The sequence below is a fragment of the Gossypium raimondii genome, chromosome 2 (assembly GCF_025698545.1).
Source record: "Gossypium raimondii isolate GPD5lz chromosome 2, ASM2569854v1, whole genome shotgun sequence".
Classification (NCBI taxonomy): Eukaryota; Viridiplantae; Streptophyta; class Magnoliopsida; order Malvales; family Malvaceae; genus Gossypium; species Gossypium raimondii.
Window position 1 is genome coordinate 2,742,717 of NC_068566.1, and position 13,872 is coordinate 2,756,588.

General features: G+C 30.4%; 2 protein-coding genes and 1 long non-coding RNA gene across 3 annotated transcripts; 2 read left to right on the top strand and 1 right to left on the bottom strand.

Moving 5' to 3' along the window:
* Positions 1–5,772: 5,772 nt before the first annotated feature.
* Positions 5,773–6,509, top strand: LOC105787690 (L10-interacting MYB domain-containing protein). Its single transcript, XM_012614210.2, has 2 exons — positions 5,773–6,074; positions 6,167–6,509. Exons 1-2 carry the CDS (start codon positions 5,781–5,783, stop codon positions 6,272–6,274), a joined length of 402 nt encoding a protein of 133 aa, XP_012469664.2. The 5' UTR covers positions 5,773–5,780; the 3' UTR covers positions 6,275–6,509.
* Positions 6,510–7,419: 910 nt separating this feature from the next.
* On the top strand, positions 7,420–8,096 carry LOC105787692 (uncharacterized). Its single transcript, XR_001131636.2, has 3 exons — positions 7,420–7,595; positions 7,681–7,912; positions 8,026–8,096. It is a non-coding gene; the product is annotated as an uncharacterized LOC105787692 (long non-coding RNA).
* A 5,078-nt stretch (positions 8,097–13,174) lies between these two features.
* On the bottom strand, positions 13,175–13,630 carry LOC105789775 (uncharacterized). The gene has a single exon (XM_012617131.2). The coding sequence runs from the start codon at positions 13,628–13,630 to the stop codon at positions 13,175–13,177; it is 456 nt and encodes a 151-aa protein (XP_012472585.1).
* Positions 13,631–13,872: the final 242 nt, after the last annotated feature.

The following is a 13,872-nucleotide window of genomic DNA, read 5'->3' on the forward strand; positions in this document are numbered from 1 at the left end:
GTAATTATTGATTTAATTCCTACAATTTAATTTGGTCATTTTGAATTTTTGTATTTTTGAATTGGTCATTTTTATTCTGTATTTTTCAATTTTAAACTTTAATCCGCACTCAAACGATAGTAATTAGATCTAGTAGGTTAAAATTTTCCATTAGTCCTATATTATTGTTAAAGTTGTATATTTAGTTCATCTTATTTAATTAGATCATTCTCAATCTCTATACATTTTAGAATTTTAAAATTTTAATATTGACGTAAATGACAATTGTTAAATATATTAGCTTGGCTTTTATTATTATCAAATAATAATATATAAAATAATAAGTTAACATGTTATTACACATATAATAATATAATTATTGCATTAAACTCTGAAAATAGTAAAATTTAATAAATTCAATAATTACTATTTGACCATAACCGAAAATTTATGTTTCAAAAAGTACATAAATTAAAAATAACCAAATTACATATATAAATTAATCTACAACTTACTCATAGTATAACTTGAAAACACTTTAAAGATTATTAGAGTTGTTATAATCTTTTTATTGAAGCTCAATTTGAGCAACCTGATGATTTACCTTACTATTAAAAGAAAATTTTAAATTAATATTAACATTCTATAATTAATTTAATATTAATTATTTAATAATAATATGAATAAAGCAAACACAAATTCACAAAGTAATTGCTGAAGGTTAGATTAAATATAGTGGTGTTCATGAGCCACGTCGGGACTATGCAAGGTATTTAGATAAAATTTTCAAGTCTGGGTCTGGCCCGAAAAATGAGCTTACTTTTTTGCTCAAGTCTGGTCCGGTTGAAAAAAAGTAAACTTGGACCTAACCCGGCCTGCCCATATTTGATTTTTAGATTATTTTTATTTAAAATTGATTTTTAAAAAAATATAATACACTAAATGAACTAAAAAAAGGCTAAAATAAAAGTTTTCTAACACATTAAAAATATACTAAAAAATATTTATATTAAAAACACTACCATAAATATAATAAATGTTTTATTATATTAAAAAACCAAATAAATATTGTCGAAACCATCTTGTTTGAAAACAAAAATTAGTTGTTGACTTAAAAATGAAAATTGGAGTCGCCACCAATTTTTTATTGAAGTGTGATTGGATCACCTAAAAAACGATTTTGGTCTACGAGTTTTAGAAAAACGGGTTCGGGACTCAGTTACGTACGAGGAAGGATTAGCACCCTCGTAACGCCCAAAATTGGTACCAAATTAATTATTTAATGTCTTAAGGTCGAATGAAAAAGATTAAAAAACGATTCTCCTTTTAAAATCTTTATTGAAATTTATTAATTTGAAAACTAAGAAAATTTGGTCGTCTTGCTCCAATGAAGAAATCGAAACCCCGTAAGTTAGGGTACGATCCTTTGAAGTTCCAATGACAACACACGAATTTGCTTTTATTTTATTTTTAAAAAAAAAATCTCATTTCTAGATAATGAAATGTCGGATCTAGTGAGTTAGGTTATAACATTTCGAATTCTCGAAAGAGTTTTAGTTTGAAAATTTTTCATTTGTATTGAAAAAGAAATACTCAGTTACCTAAATGCAACGAAGAAAATTGAAGCCCAGTAAGTTTAGACACAATCTTCTTGAAAATTTTTGGATACCGAATAGTGCATTTTAAGATTTTTGAATAAAATGATTTTAATATTTTAACTAAACGTGATGTTCTTTTTTTAAAAAAAAACGATGGAATAATAATGTAACACAAAATGATAATTTATAAATCAAAATGTACGCTAATAAATGTTGAATAATTAATAAATACAAGTAGTCATATAAAACACACAGTGGCAATGGTTTCACATCATATATTATGCAAATATTGATGTTAACATACCAAGGAACTAAGAGTTAATCCTAAAGAAGTATCAAGCCAACTAACATACATAAAAAACAAGTTTTAAAAACTAAAGAACAAATGGCTTAAAAGAATGGAAATTGAAGTAATAAATTAAATGCACTACAATTTAAAATAATACATATATATTTGAAAATAAATGATAATATAAATAAATACGATAATAATCTATAATACTAAGAATAATAGTAATATATAATATAGTGATAATAATAATAATAATAATAATAATAATAATAATAATAATAATAATAATAAAGTTCACAAATAAAAATAAAACAAAACAAAACAAAACAAAAGGAAAGTTAAAACATAAAATCATGATAAAAATGAAAAAAACATGAAACAAAATTAAAAAAAATAGAGACAAAAAAAAAGAAAGCTAAATTGTCCTTGGAATAAAAATAACGGGCAAAAATTTTTTTTTGAATAAGATGGGGGCTGAAGTTATAAATAAATAAGTGCAGAAGGACTAAATTGAAGTTTAATAAAATAACGGGGTAATAATCGAAAGTAAAAATAAAAGAGAGGGCCCAATTGAAACGCGCAAATAGTTTAGAGGGACCAAACGGGGAAATACCCCCCACCCTCTGAAATGCGCCATCTGTTAGGGCCAAATTGAAAATGAAATAAAATTATAAGTATAAATTAGAAAAAATAAAAAAGACTGGATTAAAAAAACTGAAAAATGCGGAAGGGTCTACAACGCAAATATCCCATCGAAGCAAAAACACGCGGATCCTTCCCCTGGGTCGAGTCACTACGCGGGTCAAGGGAATGAAACGACGTCGTTTTGAGCATCAGAAGCCGAGCCCAAAAAGACGTCGTTTTGGGGTGTCTATATAAGTAAAAAAAATCCTAAAAAACATTTGTAGCCTCCTTTAAAAAAACCCTATTTTCTTTCAACTCTCTCTCAGCCCTCCCACTCCAGCCATGGCGGCGGTCATCGGACCACCAATAAAAAAAAAACTACCTTTGAGAATGCCCGATATTTGAACTGAGTTTTTTTCCAATTTCTTTTGATTCATTCGTGTGTGTTAAAATACATAAATTCATGGCCTTTTTATAGCCCAAAATTTCCTATTTTCCTTACTTTTACACTGTTTGTGTTGCTATTGAACTCTCCTAGTCCTTTTACAGGTGCGAACGTGGCGGCATGAGCGGATAAGGCGGCGCGCGCGGGGGCTACCGTTGGGGTGCAGCGGCTGAGGCTTGGTTGCTGCCTAGGGTTTAGTTTTTCTTTTATTTTGCGCTAGGGTTAGCTTTTAGGTTGTTGGGCCTATTTTTGGGTTTGGTAATTTGGGCTTGTTTCATTTATTTTGGTTTTAGTTTAAATTTGGTTTTATTATTTGTATATGGGCTGGGCAAATTTTGGGTTTGTACAAATATAATAAATATTTTATTGTATTAAATATAAATTTTAAAATTTTATATTTTGGGTTGGGTTCTTTAGTAAATTTTTTGTAGGTCATGGGTAATGAATTTAATTGTTATTGAATTAGTGGTTTAATATAAATATATATAATTATTGTTTAACATATATAATTAATATTATATTATTTTAAAACATAATATTTGGAACGAGCTTGGGCTAAAATTTTTTTTATCCAAAGTCTGACCCATATAGAAAACAGGCCTCATTTTTGTTCAAACCCTCCTATTTTTCAGATGGACCTTCAAGTCTATATAAGTGACCCGACCTATGAGCAGGTTTAGATTAATAGTATGAAAGTTGCAACTTCATAGACCCACTGCAGGAAATTTATTATATAGCTGCGTTTTTTTTAACCTTTAGGTTGTGTTCTTCATTGCGGCTGAGATGAGCTTTTAGCTAAAAAAGTACTTTTCTTTGAAAAGCAATGAAGAACACCCTTCATTTGATAGCAAATTCTCATCTTCTTAGAAGTACTTTTGGGTAGATGAAAAGTAGATTTTTTTAACTTTTCATCCAAAAAGTGCTTTTGGGCTGGTTACTTTACCTTTTTAGCCACACGACGCCCAGTACCTGCTGCTACGCTGCTCTCTGCTCTTTGCTCTCTGCTGGTTCCCTCTGCTGCTACACTGGTTCTTTGCCCTCGTCTTTGCCCTCTGCTCGTTCTTTGCTCTGCCTTCTGCTAGTGAGTTTATCTTTTTCTTCTCTTCTTCTCTTCTTCTGTATATTGATTGATTTTCGTCTGGGATTGATTTAAGGTATCATTCCTGAGGATTAGGTTGGATATATTTTTTTTGTTGGGGGGTGTGTTCTTATGAGATATGCAGTATGCTGAGGTCAGTTTTGAACTTATGTTTAAGGCATTATTGGATCTTTAAGAAGATAGCTATGATTGAAAACAAAACCTTGAAATAAATCACAACCAAATACCACACGAGCTGCACCTTCTTTCCTGTTCGAACTATCCAAAATCGAATTAAAATCACTCGCTATAAGCCAAGACTCATTAAAAGATTCAACAATTAGGTCCAGAACCTTAGCTTGAGGACTCGCATAAACTGCTGAACACATGAAACTAGTTGCTCTTTTCTTGCTACAAACTCTTATGTGGATCACTTGAGCATGTAGATAAATGGTTTCCATATATATGTTATCATTCCATAAAAGCCAAATACCTCTAACAAAACCAATAGATTCAATTCAAAATGAATTTTGATATCCCAGTCTGCCAATTATATCATCAACTTTATTTTCACTGATCTGGGTTTCCACAAGACAAAATAAATCAATATAAAAATCTCGCATTTATTCTCTCACAAAATTATGAAACCTAGGATCACCAGTACACATGCAATTCCAAAACATAAGTCTTGTGTCCATAAAAAAATATAATGGTAACAAGTCAACAAAAAATAAATCAAATTACCAGTTAATTTCTACTTGCCCGCCCACTGTTTCAGCCAAATCCTCAACCACCATTGCTTATTCACTAGCTTGTTTTCTCAGCTTGTTGTCATGCATGTTATCAATAATCTCTCTCATGACTGTTCCGAGCTCTACCAAGGGCTATTCTGACCCCCTGAACTCCATTTCTGGCGGTCTTGTTTACGCCCACTCAACTTGTTGCCGTGCATGTTACCTCTGACCGATGCTTTCACTGACCATGCTTGACTCACTGAAGTTGAAGTTTACAGTATCGTCCCCAAGCCCCGAACTAGTCTGCCTTGCTTGAATAATTCTCACCGAAGTAAACAAATTATTAAAAAGAATATAAAGTTTGAGGAAGAAATATTAACAATGGAAAATAAATACACATAAGAAGAAGAGAAAAAGAAAAAAAATGGTAGCTTATTGTTTAAGAGAGGCAAGTGAAGGTAGTCGGAGCCCACTTTGGATACTTAGCACAGTAAAAAAATTTTCTAGGGAAAGTGACAGAAAGTTTGATGGAAGTGGGGCTTGTTAATCATAAATATAGAAATTTAACCTACTTTTAGCAGAGTCTATGAGAAGAAAGAAAAACATAGCTTGGGTTAGGCCTGTTTTTAAGGCTTGACAATTGTAATCCTGTTAATGCCAATTACTACACGTCCAAATATACCTTTTTCTCTGAATATTTCTCGCCTGCTTATTTTATTACAAATACAATATGCGAAAGAATGTGTGTTGTGCTAGTTATAAAGATTGAAAGCAAAGGCTTTAACTTTTACAATAAATCCAATAGTTTAATGTGGAAAAAAATGACCCTTCCCCAAATGGTAGGCAACAAGCTTCATTAATACTGTTATTTGTTCATGTATATAGTTAAATTTTTGATACACATGTAAACATATATATTTATGTGACATTTGATTTTCTTGATTGCTTTACTGGCTAAAACGAATCTGTTTTTTATACACAATAGATGAGTACTTCGGCGGTTGACGTTAGTGATGAAAAAGTGAAAGCAATGTGGGATAAGAGATTGATAGAGATATTTTGTGATATTTTTATTAAAGAGATATTGAAAGGCAATAGGCCTGGTACTCATTTCACAAAAGATGGATGGTTGAAAATAATGACCAACTTTGAGAAAGAAACGGGCAAGGGTTTTTCACAAAGACAACTTAAAAATAGGTGGGATGCCCTTAAAAAAGAATGGAAAGCTTGGAAGAAACTTAAAGGCGAAGATACTGGTTTAGGATGGAATCCTATAAAAAGAACTGTTGATGCATCGGATGAATGGTGGGAGAGTAGGCTCCAGGTACATTAATAATTCTAAATATTTTTTTTATTTTTTTCTTATTTATGAGGTTATTGCCAATTACTGTTATTAAACAATCATTTTATATGCAGGTTGTGCCTGAAGCTAAAAAATTTAAAACATCAGGCATTGATCCTGAATTCGAAGGGAAGTTGGATCAAATGTTCATAGGGATAGTTGCAACAGGTGATAAAGCATAGGCACCTTCTTCTGGTACACTCCGTAGTGATTTTTTTGAGGATGTTAACAACGAAATACCTGAAGAGAGTGAAGAAGAAAATATGAGAAATGATGTTCACATTTCAAATGATGTTCACATTTCAAATGATGTTCAAATTGATGGAAACGGTCAAAAAAGAAAAAACCCTGAGATGTCAAGTTCACATTTTAAAACTGGAAAAAAGAAACCCTCAAAGCAAATTGGAGGGGCTGCAAGATTGTCCAGTTAAATAGAAAAATTATGCAATGCACTTGACAATATGAGTCAAGCCACATCTAGTTTGACTCCTGTTATGGATCCATATGGTATTCCACAAGCAGCCAAAATGCTTGACAGCATGTCGGAAGAAGTTCCAGAAGCTAGTCCGCTATACTTTTTCGCACTTAGATTATTGCTCAATAAGGACAAGCGAATTATGTTTTTATCAATTAATCCCAAGATTAGAGCTTTGTGGCTTAAGACGGAAATGGAGGATAGCTGAAAATTTTCTGATCTTCTAGGGTTCAAAGATATCTATTTATGTGTAATCTTCTAGTTATAATGGCTTAAACGAAATATGTTTTTATCAATAGTTATTTATGTTTGATTTTTGGTTATTGAATTTATGTTCTACTTATTTATGTGTAATCTAGTTTTATTAATAGTTGTTTATGTTTGGTCTTTAGATAGTGAATTTATGTTCTACTTAATTTTTACTAAATTAGTTTTATCAATAGTTGTTTATATGTGATTTTGGATATAAAATTTATTCACAGGTGATGAGTATAGTTGAGGATTATAGTGGTGATGAAAGTGATGATGAAAAGGAAAAGAAAGAGATTTTACAACGCATGGAATGTTTTAACCGATTATTTTTTGTTGCATCTTCTTCGGTGCAATTATATTACGAGAAGTATATATTGAGGCAACCATGTATGGATTCAAAACAGTCAGGTGAGACATGGATCTGAGAGATCCTTGACGGTCTCGAATCACGTTGTATGATTAATTTTAGGATGTCTAAAATGGTATTCACAAGTTTGCTGAGAGTTTTGGAGACAAGATACAACTTACAAACTTCAAGAAACATATCTTCTAGTGAAATGTTGGGAATTTTTTGATACATCTTGGGCATCGGTACAAAAGTTTCCCAATGTCGAGAAAGATTTCAAAGGTCTGGATCAACAATAAGTCGACACTTTGCAGTTGTGCTTGAGAAAGTTTCAAGGATGGCCACTGATCTAATTGCACCCGAAGATCCTTTTTTTAGCTCAATACCCGAACAAATACGTAATGATTCTAGATATATGCCGCATTTTAAGGTTAAAATTTAATTTTATATTATTATATTTTAATATATTTGGTCGACTAAAAATATGCACGAGAGTAATATGATTATTTGTTCAGGGTTGCATAGGTGCAATTGATGGTACTCACATTGCGGCTATTCTTCCACCAAATGAACAAATTCCCTATATTGGAAGAAAAGGTATCCCGACTCAAAATGTTATGGCAGTATGTGATTTTAATATGTGTTTCACATTTGTCATGGCTGGATGGGAATGATCGGCACATGACACTAGAATATTTCTTGATGCAATTCGAGATCCAAAATACAAATTTCCGCACCCTCCAAATGGTTAGATATTTTATTTATATGTGATTTTTTAAATAATAAAGTATAAGTTATTTAATTGATTATTTTTATTAAAAAATTCTTGAATTAATTGTTTGTTATATTATGACTTGTAGGAAAATATTATCTTGTTGATTTTGGATATCCTCAAATGAAAGGTTATCTTGGACCATATAGAGGTCAGCGATATCATTTACCTGACTTCTGTAGAGGTAGACCGATATCTGGTAAAGAAGAGACATTCAATCATTCACATTCATCATTATGTATTGTGATTGAACGAACTTTTGGTGTTTTGAAAAAAAAATGGGCCATTTTAAGGGATATGCCAAGTTATAGTTTTGAAAAGCAAACGATGATCGTTGTTGCTACAATGACTATACATAATTTTATTCGAAAACATGTCGGTCGAGATGATGCAGATTTTATGGAATACGAAGATATTAACTCGACATATGAGAATAATATTGATTCAGAAAATGCGCATGGATGAGAAAGTGATGATGATGATGATGATGACGACGATGATAGTGATGATGACGGTGAATCAAACAATTTAAGTGGTTTTGAAATGAAATTAACAAGAGATGCTATAGCTTCTAGTTTAATGAATTCCCTTGTAATTGTAAATGCTATGGTAAAATTTTTAGTATTTATATTTGATATATAAATATTATCCTTTTTTAAAACTTCAATCCAAATATATGTAATATTTTAATTTGTTAGGTTTATGTTTTCTATGTTATGTTAATATTTAATATGAGTTATGTAATAGGCCTATTTTGACTAGGCCCAAAGCATACCCAAATCCAAATAAATAAAGAATCAAACAAAACCAAATACAATAAAATAAACCCATTACAGGTCCAAATCAGAAATTACAAGCCCAAACTAGCCTAAACATTGAGAAATTAGAAACCCTAGGCAGCAAACTAAGCCGCCGCAGCATCCTTGCAACACGCCACCTTCGGTTTTCACCACCACCGCGCCACATTGGCATCCGTACGCCCCACCTGGCCCTCGTACAACCGTACCTGCGCAGCAAAAAAACAAACAACCACGCAGAAGAAAGAAAAGGACAGCAAAAAATCGAAAAACAGAAATAGCAGAGAAATAGATGTTATTTTTATTTATTTATTTTTCATTTTTCCGATTCGGCTATATAAAGCCAAATACAACACTGTAAAAGGGATCCGATTTTGAAAAAAAATCAATAAAAAAAGAAAAGAGCATATAACAGAAATTCGAAGGTGATTTCATGATTTATTTATTTTTTTGTTTTCCTTTCTTTTTTCATGGTTTTATGTGCTAAAACGAAAGAAAAGATGAATAGAAGGAGAATACACTTACCTGGTGGCCGACTTGCCTTTTACTCCATCGCAATCGGAGCCGGAAGGAGGTTAAAGGCACGAAACGGCGCAGCAACGAGAGGAGACTGCTTAGGTTTTTGTTTCAAATGGCAGATCAGGTTTAGTTTAGGGTTTTTTTATTATTTTTTATGCTGATTTTTGAAACGACGCCGTTTGAAGTTTGCATCAGTAGCTTCCAAACGGTACCGTTTCAGTGGCCATGACCTGCGCTTGAACCCGACTCGGATGAGACCAAATTCGCTCTTTTTTGGATCGAAGGGAAATTTGCGCAATGAGCCCCTCCCATTTTTTCATCGTTCTAATGCAATTTTTTTTTCTTTGATTTTTTTTAATTTGTTACCTCGCATTTGATTCTATTCTCAATTAGATCCACAATTAAACGTAGTCATTTTCGCTAACAAGATTTGAATTCTCGGATTTGTGTGGTTATTTGCTGTTTTAGTCCCTCGGTGTTGAATCAATTGACAATTTAGTTCGAATTTTTTTTTCTTTTAATTTTGGTTACAATTTTAGTTTAGTTTTTTTAGTAAATAATTTCAAATATAATTAGATTTATTTTGACATATTTATTTCTAAAAATATAATATTATTTTAATATTTAAATTTGATATTGTTTTAAAATTTATTATTAGTGTAATTTTAAAATATAATGTGCTACTATTTTAATTTGTTAATTAATATTATTTAAATTTATTACACATTGATGTTTTAAATCCATTAGGTATTTTGTTTTAAATATAATATATTATTATTTATTTCATTAAGTATTTTATGTATTTTATTGGAGTTTATTGTAAGCTGAACAAATTTTTGATATTTTATTTCATATTGTTTTTTATTTTCTCTTTTATATATATTACTATAGGGTACATCTTTACATAATAATATTTGTTATAATACTATTATTCATATAAGTATGTAGCTTATTAAATTATTTTAGTACGTATTAATGTTTTGATTTTATATGATAATTAATTTTAAGTGTTTTTTAATATATTTGCATATGTCTTTTAAATCAATTATATATATGTAATTAATTCCTTTTAAAATTTTGTAATATATTTTACTTACTTTTTTATATATTAGTATGTATGTATCATTATTATTTTATATGTATTATCATGTTTAATTAATAAATATTGCTTACTTTAAACCTATTCCTAATTTGTTCCAAATATTAACTATTTAATATCTTTTGAGTTTATTTTGAAGTCATGTATGTAATTTATCCTTGAATTTTTGTATAATGGATATATTGATTACAATTTTTTCCTTTTCATTGTTTTGAGGTATGTTTTAGGAGATTGATTATCGATTTATTTGATGCTTAATTATTAATATTGGTGTTTGTATAATATTAAAATTATTATTGCTATTTGTATTCACCTATCTTGCCTGTTACTTCTTAGTGTAGGTTTGGGTTGCTATTTATCTTTTACATTATGTATTGCTATTTAATCATGCTTCTTTTGTAAAAAATTGTATTTTATTAAAGCACTACAATCCTTTTTATTTCATAATTTCCAAAAAAAGCTTGGTGTTCATAGTTATTGAAAGAATTATGCCTTAACTTACTGAGCTTCAATTCTTCTCGATGAATTTGAAGAGGCAAGTGTTTATTTTGGTCAAGCCATACAATTTTAAAACAAAGCTTTTGAGACTTCAAAATGTTGGATCCTAACTTACTGGATATGGCATTTTGTTATCTCGATTTTAAAATAAAGGCAATGTTTGATGTTTAGGAATTTCGAGAAATTGAACCCTAACTTACTGGATTCTAATTTCTCGTTTGACTTAAATGACCAAATAACCTTTTCAAAATACATGAATTTTACAATTTACAAATTAAAAAGACATACTTAATTTTGACGATTGAATTATTGCACCCAAACTCACTGAGTGTGGCAATTTATTTTTTCGAGATGAGTGCGTCTTATTATTCAATTGGGTTTATTCAAATTTAAAATTCAAATGATTGTATTTTAAAATCTTTTCAAAATTTCGACCCTAAGACATTAAACAATCAATTTGGTACCAATTTTGGGCGTTACGAGGGTGCTAACCCTTCCTCGTGCGTAACCGACTCCCGAACTTGTTTTCTCAAATTTCGCAGACCAAAATCATTTTTAATGGTGAACCGATCACTCCTCAATAAAAGATCAGTGGCGACTCCCATTTTCATTTTCAAAGTCGATCCTCGTTTTTTTTTTAAAATTTAAAAATGGTTTTGACAAGTTAGATATTCAAATACATTTTAAAATAAAATAATACAAATGTGTTAAAAGCATTAATTAAAAATAAAAAAAATATTTTTTTAATGTGATTTAGTTATTTTAACTAAAAAGAAATGGAATTTCCGGAAATTGAATTCAATAGATTGAGACGTGGAAATTCAATTCCTTTACCCTACATTTTCTTGGAATTCGATTCCAAAGATTAGTAGGGTAGAGAGGCCTTCAATGTGGTCTACCCATTTTCCAGGACATTTTGACTTTGAAGCTGCCCACACCGACTATTTATTGGCTTCAATTGCTGAATATAACCTGATTTCTCCCAACTGCATCCCACAGGCATTCAATCCTGCTTGTTATCAGATACCATAAATAAATAATTTCCAGGTTTTGATATTCTGGTTATTCTATTATTTAGACGGTATTTAAATCTGACATTTTTTTCTTTATTACGATATTTATGTTATTTTTTTGTCCAATCTAATATTTGTATTTGACAAAAGTTATATATTTTGGTAACGGAAAGTAACAACGTTAACCTTTCAGTGTTTAATTCGAGTTTTAGAATTGATTTGATGAAAACTCATAATTAACTTTGATCAAATCAACTATAAAACTTGAATTAGATCATATTCATTGGACTGTATTTGACAAAGCAAATGCAAAATTAAAGCAATTCACAATTAATACTAAATTTATTCCATTAACAAAATTCTGAAAAATTCAAACCTAATAGTATCAGCACTTTCATTTACTCAACACTTCAACTCGAATTAAACATTAAATAATTAATATAATTATCTTTTAGGTACTAAAATATATAAATTTTGTCAAATATAAATATTAAATAAGATAAAAACCATATTTAAAAAAATGTCAAACTTAAATTTCAAATCATATATTAAACCTATTATCTATATTTATAATATAGTTGTCTTTAGGAAAAAGAATAAGTGGTGAATGGTTGATGGTTGGTTGTACTTGAATTTTTATGTAGTTTTCACACTACTTTTAAGTCTCAATTGCTTAAACGCATATCCCTAAATCTATAGCTTTTGAGGTCATGTAATCCATGAAATATTAACATCCAATCTACAAATCAAAACTAAAAGGGGTTTCAGCCACTATGTAATCAGCAAAATGGCCAACTTGGAAATGGGTCTCATCTCGTTATCTCTTCATTATTAAAGTAAATTATTCAAATAAAGAAATCGAGCAGAATTTAGCAACAGTTGTTGAATAAAGATTTTGTTTTTCTTTAATTTAGTTAGTTTTTACATAAAAAAAAGTAAATTATTCAAATAAAATTCGTATTTGATTTGAATCGTGGTTCAATTGAGTTCAAATTAATTTGATCTGTAAGCATAGTTAGAATTAAATTGTATATTTTATATGAGAGTTAAAATGTAATTTAATCATTTTAATAATTTATATATTTTAATTTTTAAATATTAAATCAAAATTTTATTATTTTGAGAGTCAAAATATAATTTTATCACGTATTATTAAAACAATGTAAAACTCAATTTGAAGATATCAAAGTTCTCAAATCCTCGATTTTACTATTAAAACAAGACCTCGTTTGCAATACCAAGCACAATTTAGCATCAAATATTACAAACATATACATTCAATTAAAACTAAAAAACCAACATGCAAATTTCTTAGAAAGAAACAGTTTTTTTCTTCGTAACAGCATAGCTCCTAGTCCTTGGCAACACACCTTGTTCATCACCATCACCAAACTCACAAGGCTTGTCTTCATCGATCCTCCCAATCACAACGCTGTGACTTCTAGGCATACGGTTAGCTCCGGTCCTCGCTGGTTGTCTCCGATGAAGGTCCAACCGAGCCTTGTCTCGTGAACTCCTGATGGAAGCAGCTCTTATAAGTTCCCTCAAGTCTTCATCAGCGTTGATGGATTTCGTTGAGCCAACACTATAACTCCTCGGTAAAGCATTAACTTGGCCGGTAGGGCAACCCATGGTGGTGCCGAAGCCGATCCTTTCGGAGTATTCAGACATACTTTTGATGTATACATCCCTGGCCTTGATTAGGAACTTGATGGGTGCTTTTAAGTATCTGCTTAGCTTGCTTTCTTTGGTCACCTTGTTGCTCATGTTGCAGTTTCCACCCACAAATACAGAAAACAAGAGAAAAAATTTAAGGAACAATGGGGTTTAAGATTCTTATATGAATATTATGTGTGTCTGTATATATATATGTATATATATATTATATGAAGGAAAAACAGGGTTGGTTAAGGAGGGGACTGAGCATGCACTATAATCAGAAGAGGGGCCAATCTTTACAATTGCCAGGAAAGCGATATGTTGAGAATGGTCTAATATATATTTGGTAA